This window comes from Mustela lutreola, chromosome 3, assembly GCF_030435805.1.
Source record: "Mustela lutreola isolate mMusLut2 chromosome 3, mMusLut2.pri, whole genome shotgun sequence".
NCBI lineage: Eukaryota > Metazoa > Chordata > Mammalia > Carnivora > Mustelidae > Mustela > Mustela lutreola.
In genome coordinates this window covers 22,441,598-22,457,122 of record NC_081292.1, presented here as the reverse complement: position 1 = coordinate 22,457,122, position 15,525 = coordinate 22,441,598, and the positions used below count along the sequence as shown (strand labels likewise).

The 15,525-nt window shown below is 40.7% G+C and overlaps 1 protein-coding gene across 1 annotated transcript; it reads left to right on the top strand.

The window, feature by feature from the left end:
* Positions 1-612: 612 nt before the first annotated feature.
* UTP23 (UTP23 small subunit processome component) lies at positions 613-7,230 on the top strand. The gene is made up of 3 exons (XM_059165739.1): positions 613-890; positions 4,613-4,787; positions 6,168-7,230. Exons 1-3 carry the CDS (start codon positions 703-705, stop codon positions 6,549-6,551), a joined length of 747 nt encoding a protein of 248 aa, XP_059021722.1. The 5' UTR covers positions 613-702; the 3' UTR covers positions 6,552-7,230.
* Positions 7,231-15,525: the final 8,295 nt, after the last annotated feature.

Here is a 15,525-nt window from a genome sequence, read left to right as displayed (position 1 = left end):
GGCTTGGGTTAGTGGTAGAACTAGGACTCAAGTTTCGGGATTCTGACACATAAAAAAATGAAGCTCTTGGGCGTTTTTTTCCAAAACACCCTGTGTAAGTGATTTAGAATGGTCTTAAGGGGAGGAGGAGAAGCAAAATGGTGCCACCTTCTGCCCTAAGTTTGGCACTCGGTAACAGTTCTTATGGAGCGTGGGTAGCAAGAACATCTGAACTACAGGCAGCCCTTAACTTCAGTCCTGGTTCCAGTGATAGTTGTAACACTAAAGACCCACGTGCCCTTTGCAAAAGTGCTTAATTTCTTTGAGGGAAGGCAACTAGGACAGACCTGCTCAGAGTTGTCCAATTACTCTGATCTCTTTCTTTCCCCCACTTGGGAATTGTAAACATGAGAGGGAATAGTATATGGGAAATTACTTAGAATAATATCTGTAGCGTATCAAGGTTCAATATTCTCGTTGATTATCAGATCAACGAGATCTGATAGTGCTAGGATCTGATAGCGCTTGCGCTCTGCCAGGCACAAGCACCGCCCCCGAGGCGCGCACCTTAAAGCGCGCGCTCGTCTGAGCTTGCCGTGCCCAGGGCGGCCCGGCAGATGGGGGCGTTTGCTTCCGGGGGCAAAGGCACTTTACTTCCGGCAGGAGCGGGCGGTGAGGTAGACGGCCGCGACTACCGCCTGTGTCGGTCCGTTTAAGTCAGGCATGAAGATCACGAGGCAGAAACATGCCAAGAAGCATCTCGGCTTCTTCCGCAATAACTTCGGAGTTCGCGAGCCGTACCAGATCCTGCTGGACGGTACCTTCTGTCAGGCGGCGCTGCGCGGCCGTATCCAGCTGCGGGAGCAGTTGCCCCGCTACCTCATGGGGGAGACACAGCTGTGCACCACCAGGTGGGCCAGGCGGGTCTGGAGAGGACGTCCGGGGAGGCGGCCCGGGGATCCTGCGGGCGTGGTGGAGGCGAGGCCGCGGCGGGCAGAACGCCCCACCCGGGAGGAACTGACAGTGGAGTGGGGGGCGCGGAGGAGGTCAGGCGGGCGTCTGCGGCGGGGGTAGAAAGTACAGGGTCCTGCGGCGCTTCCCGTCGTCGGCCTGGCAGATGAGTCCAGCTGAGCTTTCTAGTGCGACCCGGCTTCGAATCTAGGTCCCAGTCCTACCCGCTTTGTGATCTCCTGCCAGTTCATCTCCGAGCCTCGGACTTCTCTTCCGTGAGGGAGAGACCGTACCTCAAAGGGTTGCCGGAAGGATCAAACGAGGTATCGTGTATGTAGAGCCCTTGCTAGTATCCGAGACCTAACCCCACCCTTTTTAAAAAAATTTATTTTCAGAAAAACAGTATTCATTATTTTTTCACCACACCCAGTGTTCCATGCCCCCCCCCCTTTTAAAAGAATTTATTTATTTGACAGAGATCACAAGTAGGCAGAGAGGGAGGAGGAAGCAGGCTCCCCGCTGAGCAGAGAGCCCAATGCGGGGCTCCATCCCAGGACCCTGAGATCATGACCCGAGCCCAAGGCAGAGGCTTAACTCACTGGGCCAGCCAGGCGACCCCAAAACCTGCCCCCTTTTAAATGGTTGCTCCCTATTTGCCTCGCCTTTTCTAGTGTGAACGAAAATTTTTCAAGCCTCACAACTGGCTGTGTGAGCGAACATCTTCGATTCCCAGAAAGAGCATTCACAACTCGAGGTTAAGACCTCTGCCCGCGCTCATTCGTTTATTCGGCTGTCTTTATTAAGCACCAGCTGTATGCCGGGCAGCGCTCTAGCCACTGAGGATAACTTGGTGACCAGGACAAACCTCCAGCCCTCACAGCCAGTAAAGTGTGTCAGTCAACCTCCATGGGTGTGTTTTGACTCCAGTGTGTTGTGCCTCCCTCGGTGTGAGAACGCTTAGGACGGGGCCTCCTGGACATAGGAGGGAGGATGGAATCATGGGAGGTTTCATAAAGGAGATAACTTTGGAGCTTTTCTTAAACTTTTGAGTTTTCTTAAAGACTAAAGGGAGCGAGGCAAGGTAGAGTCTGACAGGGGCTGGCTGCAGCTTAAGAAATTTTTGACTCCGTATTTATAATTTTTTATTTCTCCTTTTCTTCCTCCCTCCCTCTCTCTTTCTCTTTCTCTTCTTTTGTTTTCATCTTTCCGTTCTGAGGGGAAGGACTATTTTGAGTGACAGAAAAGGTAGAAGTGACTTGTGGAGGCCTCTTGAATAAAGAAATGGAGCTGTCAGATGCCTGGAAAGGAGGTTAGAGCACAGAATGTAGTTGAAAGTGAAGCTGGGAAGAAGGTAAAAACTCAACAACGTGAACTGCTAAGAAACTTAGGGGTCCCCGTTCTCATAGTAGCTATTTACTTTAAAAAAATAGAAAAAGAAATTAAAATGACCCATAATATCACACCAACAAATTACCACTGTCAACATGCTGTAACGTCCATCCAGTTCTTTCTATATACACATGCGCACACACACACAGGAATGGGCTCTTACTGGGCGCACAGTATCATTGCCCTGCTTTTCTCACGATAGTATTGCTCCATGAAGAGCTTTCCGTATTCAAGTAGCACCTCAAAATCATTGTTTTTTATCCCATGGATTTTTATCCCCTTAGCCTTTAGGGCTGCCGGACAAGTCGTTAGTTGACTTGTGCCCTGAGTTCATCACTTACGGCTACACAAAACCTGTTCATTTACCTCTGTGTGCCAGAGAAATATTAACATTTTTTTTTAAAGATTTTATTTATTTATTGGACAGAGACACAGCGAGAGAGGGAACACAAGCAGGGGGAGTAGGAGAGGGAGAAGCAGGCTTCTCGAAGAGTAGGGAGCTGATGCGGGGCTTGATCCCAGGACCCTGGGATCATGACCTGAGCCAAAGGCAGATGCTTAACAACTGAGCCACCCAGGTGCCCCGAAATATTAACATTTCTAATATAGTGCTATAACAAAAAAAGTTTGGGAAGTACTGCATGAAATTATACTCTATAGCATTTTTTCCCTAAAGAAGTTATTTTAACTTCCAGAATATTTTATACATACACAAAAGTAGAGTAGTATAATGAAATATCTTATCACTCAGCTTTTGGAATTGTTGACATGTCCAGTCTTGTTTCATTTATCCACTCCCACCACCCCCAGCACACATCTTACTGATGGTTTATTTTAAAGCATATTATTTTGTATTCTGTCAATTCTTGATGTGCATAATGAAGAGAGAAATGCTATCAGACCCAACAGCTGTCTTTTAGAAAAGCTAACTGCAGAGGTGTGAGGGCTAAGTTGGAGAAGCAAGAGCGTGATGGCAAGCAAACTCATTTGGTGGTTGTCCAATCCAGAAGTAATGGGAGCCCCAACTTCATAGAGGAAACTTCAAAGAGAAACTCAAGCGTTCTGCAAAGAGACATTATGAGACAGATAATAACAGCCAAGAGTTAGAGTTAGAACTCTAACAGCTGATGGGGTAGGGGTAGGGGTGATGAAGAAAAGGTCAGTTAGGATTTCTGACTTAGGCCCAGCTTCTGGGAAGTTCATGTATTCAAAGAGATCGCATGCCCTGGAGAAGTTTGGAGGCAAGGAAATACTTTGATTTTAGATATAAATTTGAAGAGCTGATGTACATCCGCAGGAAATAGTCAATAAATACTTGGTAGTTTGGGCCTGAAACTCCTAAAAAGAGTTCATAACTGATGACTAAGAAAGCAGAGTCTCTCTTCTTGAACAAAAACTAAACGAATGATAAAGGGAGTGAGGCAAGGTAGAGTCTGATAAGGGCTGGCTAGAGCCTAAGAAATTTTTGACTCAGTATTTATAATTTTTTCTTTATTTCTCCTTTTCTTCCTCCCTCCCTTTTTCTTCCTTTCCTTTTCTTTCTTTTCTTTTCTTTCATGGAAGAAGTGCTTGGGGAGCTTATTAGAAGGCTAATATTTGACTCCTCAAGAGGTGCAGATTTGGGGATGAGAAAGGAGTAGAAATTATGCAGTTAACCCTATGTCTTTTTGATTTGGGTAGTCTTTTGCTGACACTTTGCAAAGCATTGACTTATATTAGTACGAAAATGCAGAGTGAAAAAGGAAGTTGTGATTGTTATTAAGCTGGTGACGTGAACATTTTTACTTTTCTGTGCTGAAAATAGTTTAAAGGTGTACCAATTTGTACTTGAAGTAGAAGCATATACCACAAAGGTTGGGGCAAGGCATCTGTTGTCAACTATTTGGATTCACATTTGGCTTAGTGCTTATTAGCTGTGTTTGAGCATGTAACTTGAAATCTCTCAGAATGAGTTGCTCTAAAATATGGATAATTTTCAAGTAAGGGGCCTAACTAGAGCTGTTTTGAGATTGAAGTGAGTAGTTATGGAAAGACATTCAGCATGCTCTCTGATACATAATAAATGCTCAGTAAATTTTAACTATTATTCCTTCTACTCAGTGGTTGTATTTTCCAGGTTTCTTAAAGAGTGAAAAAGATATCATATGACTGGGGCCAACATATGACAAATTCAGATTGTAATAGTATAGTTTTAATTTGTTCAAAATTGGGTAATTTTTTAGTACTTGCTTTATGTGAACAATTGACAGGTATCTGTTACAATGGTGAGCTGCTAATAACATTTTTTCCCCAGGTGTGTGTTAAAAGAATTAGAAACGTTGGGAAAAGACTTATATGGGGCAAAACTGATTGCACAAAAATGCCAAGTCCGAAACTGTCCCCATTTCAAGAATGCTGTGAGTGGATCAGAATGTCTATTGGCCATGGTTGAAGAGGGAAATCCTCATCACTATTTTGTGGCAACACAGGTGATACTGCTTTTAAAACCAGAGTCAATTTTAATCTTTTAATCATTTCTATCTATATTTCTTTTTTTTTTTTTTTTAAGATTTTATTTATTTATTTGACAGAGATCACAGAGAGGCAGGGAGAGAGAGAGAAGGAAGCAGGCTCCCCGCTGGGCAGAGAGCCCAATGTGGGGCTCAATCCCAGGACCATGGCTGGGATCATGCCCTGAGCCGAAGGCAGAGGCTTTAACCCACTGAGCCACCCAGGCGTCCCTCTTTTTTTTTTTTTTCAACCTTTCTATCTATATTTCCTTTGGAGCTACATATAATCAGGAAAACTTAGGTGAAAGTGCATTGTCAAAATGTTTAGATTTTTTAAAATGCAGACTTTTAAGTTAATTTGCAGTCAATAAAAGCAGTTGTCATTGGAGAATTTGAGGAAAGAACCTTAAGCTTTTGATTTTTCTTAAGTTTTTTTTTTAAATAAAATTATTGACAAAGAGATGATTGTATGTTTCAGGGTTCTTAAAGGGAAAATAAGTAGAGCAAAAATTTTATATTCTATATTCATCAGTGTTTTCTTGTGTTCCTGTATTTCATATTTTTTCTCAAAAAGTCATGTTTCATATTATTTGAAATTGTGCTACCAATAAGGAACTGTTTTAGACTTTTAAAGATCCAGGGCGGAGGAGTGGGTGTTAGGAGAGACTCTCAGCGTTGATATTATCCAATAATTGCATATACATACAGATGTGCTTAAATACACTTTTATTTTTATTTTTATTTTATTTTTTTTTTTTAAAGATTTTATTTATTTATTTGACAGAGAGAAATCACAAGTAGGCAGAGAGGCAGGCAGAGAGAGAGAGAGAGAAGGAAGCAGGCTCCCTGCTGAGCAGAGAGCCCGATGCGGGACTCGATCCCAGGACCCTGAGATCATGACCTGAGCCGAAGGCAGCGGCTTAACCACTGAGCCACCCAGGCGCCCCTAAATACACTTTTAGAATTATAAAATCACACAGTTAGATGCAGAGCTAATTCCAGAATCTGAGTCAGCCAGTTCTTACTTTGTTACATTTCCTGCAACCTGTGTTAAAATTCCTAACCCTTTTCAAAGATATGGAACATTGCCTAACATACTTACCTTTGCCTTAGTTTGTAATTTGTGGTCCTAGAATATTGGTAAGTCTCGTTCACCTTTGTTGGCATTTAACTGTGCTCAGATTTCATGTCTGTCGTCTTTTTTTTTTTTTTTTTTTTTTGTCATAAAGTGTATTCCCTTTAATGAGACATACCAATTTGAAAAGTAAAACTTGGTGATCTCTTTTATTTTTTACTATTTAAGGCATCTTATTTGACTGGCATATTTGGACTGAACAATTCTATTTTTCCTTTTAATAGGATCAGAATTTGTCTATGAAAGTAAAGAAAAAGCCTGGAGTTCCTCTCATGTTTATTATTCAGAACACTATAGTCTTGGACAAACCTTCTCCCAAAACAGTTGCCTTTGTTAAAGCAGTAGAGTCAGGTCAGCTTGTCTCAGTGCATGAGAAACAAAGTATCAAGCAACTCAAAGAAGAACAAGGTTTAGTGAAAAACCAGGAACAGAGAAGAAGAAAAAAACGCAAGAAAATAAGTGGCCCTAATCCTCTTAGCTGTTTGAAGAAAAAGAAGAAAACACAGGACCCAGAATCATCTGCCTCTGAAAAGAAAAGAAAAAGAAAAAGAATCCGGAACAGATCTACCTCAAAAGTACTTTCTGAAAAGCAGAACAATAATGAATGAATTCTTTGAGTACTTTTAAAGACATTAAAATATGAAAAACAAATTTCTTTTTAAAACTTATAGAAGTACTTACAGTAAAAGACTGTGATTTTTATAAATACTGACCCATAAGCCTTCACCTAAAATTTGTTAAAGAAAGAAAGGAAAGGGAAAAAAAGAAAAAAGAAAAACAAACCAGAGTAGATGGGTTTAGGCATTTTTTTTTTTTAAGATTTTATTTATTTATTTGACAGAGAGAAATCACAAGTAGGCAGAGCAGCAGATGAGGGTGGCGGGGTGGAGGAAATAGGCTCCCCACTGAGCAGAGAGCCTGATGCAGGGCTCGATCCCAGGACCCTGAGATCATGACCTGAGCCAAAGGCAGAGGCTTAACCCACTGAGCCACCCAGGTACCCCTGGAGATTATTTTTTGATGTGTAAAACTGTTGTCTCTTTCTGTCTCACCATTGCCCCTACCCCCCAACATTATATGCAAATAGTGTCAAAAATCAGTCATACAAAACCTTTGTGACAAGAGGTTGTGTCCTTTCACATTCATAGAGGAAAATTCTTTATTCATTTAGCAGTTGTAGAATTTATAGTTCTAAATAATATGAATATACTGCTACCTTTTGGTTCATCAGTTACTTGACTTTGTACTAGAAAGTGGAAATTTTGTTTACTTGTATGACTCCTCCATTTTTCTTTCTTTTTTTTTTTTTTTTAAAGACTTTATTTATTTATTTGACAGAGAGAAATTACAAGTAGATGGAGAGGCAGGCAGAGAGAGAGGGGGGAAGCAGGCTCCCTGCTGAGCAGAGAGCCCGATGCGGGCCTCGATCCCAGGACCCTGAGATCACGACCTGAGCCAAAGGCAGCGGCTTAACCCGGTGAGCCACCCAGGCGCCCATCCATTTTTCTGATATATTAATAATTCAGTCTTTATATATCCCAAATAAAGTATTTTCATTATTATGACTGTAAACTGTTCTCCATTGACCCAAGTAGCCATGACATGATTGAATTTATTTCTTACACCAGTTTGTTGTTATTCCAGAAGTTTATACTGTCCTCATTTTCTTGAAGCATCTGACTTAACTCTGTAAAGGAACTTAAAATTTTCTGTATGATGATATGTGGTAATTCCTCAACCCTGGAGATGCTTCTAAAGTCCTCTGTCCTCCAGTGTGGAACAGTTTTCTGCCGCGTATGTTGCTCACGTGTCACCCGTGCACTTCTTGCCCTTATCCAGAAATTTGCTTTTGTTATTTCTGTTTCCTAGATTCATTGTTTTACTCTTTTTTGGTTTTCTCTTTTGCTGTAGTGAAGCATGGATTTTGTAGGAAGTAACATTTTTTGAGGCTCAGCCAGTGTTGTTTACCCTCATATTTGTTGCACTAATAATTTAGCAAGATAGTTGCTTGTTAAAAAATTTTTAAGTAATATCTACACCCAACATGGGACTTGAACTCACAACTCTGAGATCAAGAGTTGCAAACTCTACCGACTGAGGCAGCCATGCTCCCCTCGCAAGATAATTCTTGATTGAAGATCATGTCCCTCAGTTCCCCTAGAGAGTCTCTTAATTTTTTTTAGTTCCATTTGTCCACTAAGGAGGATGATTTTCTTAAAAGCAAATGTTAAATTCAATAGCAAAAATTCCAAAATAACAGTCTCTTTAAGATTGGCTTTGAATGTTACTTAAAAGGTGTTTAAAGGGTTACCAGAATTTAACAGGTTATGTAGTAAATATATTTTTAAAATTTTTAATAAAATGTCTAAAGAGCTGATTTTATTAGGAATTGAATAATCAAATTTGTTTTTCAGCCATCTCCCCAATTGTTTGAGTTGTTCTTCAATTCAAAATTACAATGTTTCTCTGCTGTAATATTGAAGTATAAAATTGGAAAACTGGATTTTGACTTTGGGCTACCTGTGACACCTTTGAGTAGTGGTTTAGAATCTTTATCATTAGGATTTCACGATCAGGTATGAAGTACATCATGAACAAATTCTTGTAATGGCTAAAATAATCTTTCTTAAATATGAGTCCATTTACATTTTTACAGAAACATTTTCAGCTGAATTCAAGAGAAGCTTTTTTGGGTGGAAGCTGAAGTTACCTCCTTAAGGACACTAGGAATCACACAGGTTGTATTACCTAGAAGCCAGGTTAGTGCTTTGATATTTCATGATTCTGTTTTAAATTCTTAACAGGAACATTTCTTTTTTAAAGTAATGTGTACTTTTTTTTTTTTTTTTAAGATTTTTTGTATTTATTTCACAGAGCACAATTAGGCAGAGCAATAGGCAGAGGGAGAGGGAAAAGCAGGCTCCTTGCTGAGAAGAGAGCCCTATGTGGGGCTGAATCCCAGGACCCTGAGATCATGACCTGAGCTGGAGGCATACGTTTAATCAACTGAGCCACCCAGATGCCCCTTAACAGGAACATTATTTAAAAAGGCAAAGACACTGGGAAAAAGTGAATATAACTCTAGAGTTTCTGTGAGGGAAAAAAAAATTGTCAAGAATGATGAGAGTTAGGGGGGTACCTGGGTGGATCAGTTGGTTGAGTGTCTGCCTTCAGCTCGGGTCATGATCTCAGGGTCCCTGAATGGAGGCCTGCAACAGGGCTCCCTGCTCTGTATGGAGTCCGCTTCTCCCCATCCCTGTGCACCGCTGCCCACCACCGCCCTGCACTTGCATGCTTTCTTATAAATAATGAAATCTTCAAGAAAAAGAATGGTGAGAGGATTACCAAATCAAATGTAGACAAAATGTAGGTGAAATGTACACTGATGATATTTTCAGTATACTAAAATGAATAAATTTTAGATATTTCTCTTTAACAAGGCTTATTGTGATTGATAATAAGTACATATATGTTTGGTTTTTGTTCATGGTTCTTGGCTCACAGCTCCCCAAACTGTTGGAATTTCCCAAGTGATGAGAGCTTAAAGGTGTCTCTTATGTTAGTAAGATGGTTTTGAAAAATACTGAGGGATGATAGCTGGTTACCTTTGGAGCCAATCGTGGATTGGAGGGTTGGAACTTTCTGTCCCGATCCCACCCAACCTCTGCATTGAGGGGGAGGGGCAGGAATTAATCAATCACGCTAATGTAATGAAGCCTCTCTAAAACCCTACAGGGGCAGGGTTTGGAGAGCTTCCACGTTAATAAGTGGAGATTGGGGAGAGTGACCTACCTGGAGAGGGCTTGGAAGCTCCTGCCCTTTCCCCATACCTTGCCCTATGCATCTTCCATCTGGCTGTTCTGAGTTACATCCTTTGGTAATGAACATGTAATGTAGTAAGTAAAATCTTTCTCTGAGTTCATGAATCATTCTAGGAAATTAATTTAGTGGAGAAAAGTGTTGTGGGACCTTCTGATTTATAGCCAGAGGTCAGAAGCACAAGTAACAGCCCATACGAGTCTGATGTGTGGGGGGGCACAGGGGGGTGGGGAAGTGGCAGTCTTGAAGGACTGAACCCTTAACCTGTGGAATCTAATACTATCTGCAGGTAGATCTTGTCAGACTTGAGTTGAATTGTTAAATGTTTAGCAGGGCACTGCTTGTATGTGTAAGAACTAAACCTGCAATACACATTGAAATTGGGTCCAGAAAACCAAAATATTTATACTTATTCAGTGCTATCTGGTCACCTATTAATAGTATCTGAACTGGAGAGCTAGGAAAGTCAACTTATTTTTATAAAATAAGTAAAAATAGTAATTTTTAATTATAAAAAAGTAATTTATAAAAATAGTAATTTTTAAGTTAAAATATTAAAAATACAATGTATTACAATAATATTTAGTATTTTAAAACTGATTCATCAGATATATAAATTTATATATTTATAAATTACTTTTAAAAGGTTTTAACAGAAGAATCTCATATCTTTGTACAATTCTTTTGTGAATAGTGTCCTCCTAACACCACCCCGGAAATCCTTAGTGCTTCTTGCTTTATTTTTCTCCGTACAACTTAGGAAAGGGAGCATGCACCATAGGAGTGTACAAAGTGCTCATAATCCATTTTGCAGATGGCAAAAAGAAAATGTTGAGAACCTCTACTTTAGAGGGTAGCTACTAGCCTTGTTGGGGATGAAAGTGGAGTTCATGTGCTTTTGAACTCTGAAGTTTGCCAGACTAAAAAGTAGTGTTTCTGAAAACCACTGTTTTTTAAGAACACTTCAAAAAAGTATTTGTAGTTGAGTTTGGGCATGATTCTGTATTCCCTACATTTTCGAAGCCCTACAGCCATTTCTCATCCCCACAGGTATGTAAATTAAAACGAAGCCACTTCAGAGCATCTGAGTTTCACAAGTAAGATTTCCTGTTTTCTATTTATGCATAGTTAAGAGACAGTATTTTATGTCTCTGCACCTGCTAAAGCAAGTTGGCTGTGATTTGACAGGTTTAATTAATAGATTTTCATGGGTAGATAGGATGAATAGGTCCTATTCTTTAAAATCGTTTAAAAATGTGTCATTGTACTACAGCTTTTCTTAAGAGTTCTTAGTTTAGATATAAATGAAAAAAATATAATAACTTAGTATAATTCTATTTGTCTATATGTTTTGAGATCCAGAACTAACTAGGAATAAAGGCAAAAGAAGTGTCTTGACTGAGCTTAGGAACTGATTTCTCATATGATCCTAGATTGGTGGCCTCTGAATAATATAACATACATCCTTGTCAGTGAAAGAACTTCTGCATATACCTATAAATGTATGCTTATAAAATACATAGGTTTACTACTATACATTATAAAATACACATAGATAAAAAACCCAAAATGTGAAGGATGGTGAAGATATTTTAAAATATTTGCCATTAGATGGCTTCATTAAGCTGATATTTCAAGACATAAGTTTTATCAGTAATACTAGATATGAATCCACTTGAAGTACTTTTTACAATTACATTTTTTTGTGAAATCTGACTAGATCATTGGTTTTCCTTCATAATATTTGTGCCAGTGTACTAGGCAAAAAAGAAAAAAAAGTATAATAAGAGTACTAATAGTATGTACTAAGAGTATACTAAGAGTAGGATGTGTCAATACATATTTGTCAAATATGTGAAAATAAAATCACATCTATCAGGAGGATAGCTATAGCCTCTCATTCAGTTTCCAGATCTAAATGAGTTCAGAGGCCCAGAGCCCTTCAATTTAAGGGGAGGCTGGGTTCTTTTGAGCAAAGACCTTGCAGCACTGCTATTGGTTTCCCTGTGGCCATTTTCTAGAGTGAATGTGTACTGGGGAATGGAAACACCCAGATTTTGGGGGGATTATTAGATACCGTTTCTCATTGATGCTAACTGCTAGAGACCCAAACGTTGAGGCTCCAACATTTGAAGCAGGGATTTATAGGGGTCAGGTGATTGAGCTATAGGCCAAGTTTGAATCACAGTGGGCTCATGGATCTGTGTTTTCTCCCCAGCTCCAGAATGTATAATTGGGAAAGACATAGTAGGCAACAGGTGTGTCCCTATGTTAGCTCCCTCATTTATAGACTAAGGGTCATTAGGGTATAAAGAGTCTAGGGGGGCTGTTGGAATTTCTCCTCCCTACCATGATAGTAAACTGAAAGAATAGACTAGAACATCATTGGAGTGGTTAGAGCGATTATTACCATCATCAAACACTTGATTGATGCAGAAGTGTTGATTCCTATTACATCTCCATTTAACTCATCTATTTGGTCTGTGCAGGAGGCAGATGGAAATTAAAGCATGACGACATTATTTTAGTGCTGATCAGAGGGTGACTCATTTGAAGTAGCTCTTCCAGATGTAGTATCTTCCCTGGAATGAATCCACCCAGCTCCTTGAACCAGATAAGGAAAATGCTTTTCTCTCCCCTGCCCCCTTAGATTTTAACCATTTACTAGGACCACGAAAAGCAGTGTTTTCCCTTGACAGAGTCCCCAGTACACCTTCAGGGTCTTGCTTCATGCTAAGTCAGCTTACCTGCTCTTGGCCATCACACAGTCTGCAGAGATCTTGATCATCTTGACATTGCATAAAACATCACCCTGACCCAGGACATTGATAGGATTATGCAAATCCAATTTGAAGAGTAGGATGTAGCAAGTACTACAAATGTCTTTCTGAAGCTTTATGAGCTAGAGGGCGGGAGGTAGACCCTATGAAGAGTCAGGGGCCAGCCACCTCAGTGACATTTCTGAGTCCAGTGCTCTTTAGCATGTCAGAATAACCTCTGATGACACATTGCTGCACCACAACCACGTATCACCCTAGAAGGGGTGGGGAGCATGAAAGCTTGGTAGGCTATTCTGAGTATTAGAGGCAACACATGCCACCCAATTACTAAGTAACCCCATAGGACTGAGAGTTTGGGGACTACAGCAAAATAAGGCTCTGTAGCAAGTCTAGGCTGCAGTGCAAGCTGTTTTTCAGTTTGGGCCACCAGATCCAATGAACTCAAAATGTCTGCAGCAGCGTGAAGTCTCTGCCAAGTACAATAGGAGAATCACAGCACACACCTCTAAGGTTTTGGGAAAAAGATTCATATCCCCTCCTGCAGATAATTATTATCCTTTGACAAAGAGCTATAAGCTTGCTGCTGGGTCTTAACCGTAGGACATCACATGACCAGGCAACCTGAACTTCCTGTAATTACCTGGACGTTATCTACGCATTGCCATAAGATTGGGCATGTGGGTCACATGGAGATGGTGGTGCGAAAGAGATCCAGCTTAGGTAGGTACATGTGCAAGTAAGATGTGTGTTTTCTCATACTCCTCGCACCAACCTGTGCTGCAGTGCCATTTCTCCTTCAACTCATACTTATGACCTCAAGGAGTTAATCCTGTCATCAGTTGACTGAGAAAGAAAAAAACTTAGCCTGGTTTTAGATGTTTTTGTAATATACGCTGCCCCAAACCAAAAGTGCCATTAAAGCCCCGTTCACTGATGGCCGATAAAGACAGTGGCAGAGAGTAATGCCCCTATTGACAGAACTTTGAACAGTACATTTTGCCCCACTTTGTTTGGATTCATAAATGGTCTATTTACTCTTTAAGTAAGAGAATTCTAGATGGGACTGAGACTGAAATTGAGGGGTAATTCGTATAGCTCAAAGATAGCTACAATGACCATGAGGATGTTGCATCTTCTCATTTTGTGAACAGGGTGGAAATAACTTAAGTTGTATGAAAGATCATTACATCACATTAGGCAACACAGGGAGTTGTTCCATTGTTACATGAAAATTAAAATTTGTACAGAAGGGTGTATATGGATGCTGAATAGCCAAAAGGGTTTATTGTGCCAGCTCCAAGCCTGCCTTTCTATACTCTACATGGTGGTGATGGGGTCGGGACTCTGCAAACCACAGTTCTCTGGGGGCAGCTGCTTTCTCTTAGATTCTGCCAATGCGGGTGCCACAGCCAGGACCTGGCAGGAGGGTAAAGGAAGGAAGAACATGCTTCTTCCTCGGAGCTTAGTGTAGACTCCTTGAGGCTTTTTAAATTTAATTTAATTTTTGTGTGTGTGTTCCAAAATTCATTGTTTATGCACCACACCCAGTGCTCCATGCAATACATGCCCTCCTTAATACCTACCACCAGGCTTACCCAACCCCCCACCCCTCACCCCTCCAAAACCCTCAGTTTGTTTCTCAGAGCCCCCAGTCTCTCATGCTTTGTCTCCTCCTCCAGTTTCCCCCAACTCACTTCTCCTCTCCAACTCCCCATGTTCTCCGTGCTATTCCTTATGCTCCACAAGTAAGTGAAACCAGATGATAACTGACTTTCTCTGCTTGACTTATTTCATTCAGCATAATCTCCTCCAGTCCCGTCCATGTTGATACAAAAGTTGGGTATTCCTTCTTTCTGATGGAGGCATAATACTCCATTGTATATATGTACCATATCTTCTTTAACCATTTGTCCATTGAAGGGCATTTTGGTTCTTTCCACAGTTTGGCTACTGTGGCTGTTGCTGCTATGAACATTGGGGTACACATGGCCCTTCTTTTCACTACGTCTGTATCTTTGGGGTAAATACCTAGTAGTGCAATTGCTGGGTCTTGGGTAGCTCTATTTTTAATTTTTTTGAGGATTCTTCACACTGTTTTCCAAAGTGGCTGCATCAACTTGCATTCCCTTCAACAGTATAAGACGGTTCCCCTTTCTCCACATCCTCTCCAACACTTGTTGTTTACTGTCTTGTTGATTTTGGCCATTCTAACTGGTGTAAGGTGATATCTCAGTGTGGTTTTGATTTGAATCTCCCTGATGGCTAATGATGATGCACATTTTTTCATGGGTCTATTATCCATCTGTATTTCTTAGGAGAAGTGTCTGTTCATGTCTTCTGCCCATTTTTTGATGTGATTATCTGTTTTGTGTGTGTTGAGTTTGAGGAGTTCTTTATAGATCTTGGATATCAGCCCGTTGCAGTGTCATTTGTGAATATCTCCTCCCATTCCATGGGTTTCCTCTTTGTTCTGTTGACTCTTTCCTTGGCTGTGCAGAAACTTTTGATCTTTATGAAGTCCCAAAAGTTCATTTTGGGACTTGACCTTTGAGGCTTTTGTGAGTGTCACTGTTTCACTGTAGCAGCAGCCATTTCTTTCTTACCAATGGCCCCTAAACCCAATTGGCACCACTGACCAACACAGCTATATTGCCTCCACCCCTCTTCCCCAAGAAGATACCACCTTACACCAGTTAGAATGGCCAAAATCAACAAGACAGTAAACAACAAGTGTTGGAGAGGATGTGGAGAAAGGGGAACCGTCTTATATGGTTATATACGCCTTATACGCGTATATACGCGTTATATACGGTATACGGTTATATACGCCTTATACGGAAAAAATTATCTTCCCCAAGAAGATACATGCTAGCTGGCTGGAGCCCATTCTTCTGTGATCTATCTGCCTGGTAGCAGACGCATGGGTCTCCTGAGAGGAGCTAAGAGGCTTCAGGACCAGTGAATTAGAGCCTACCTCCTCAGA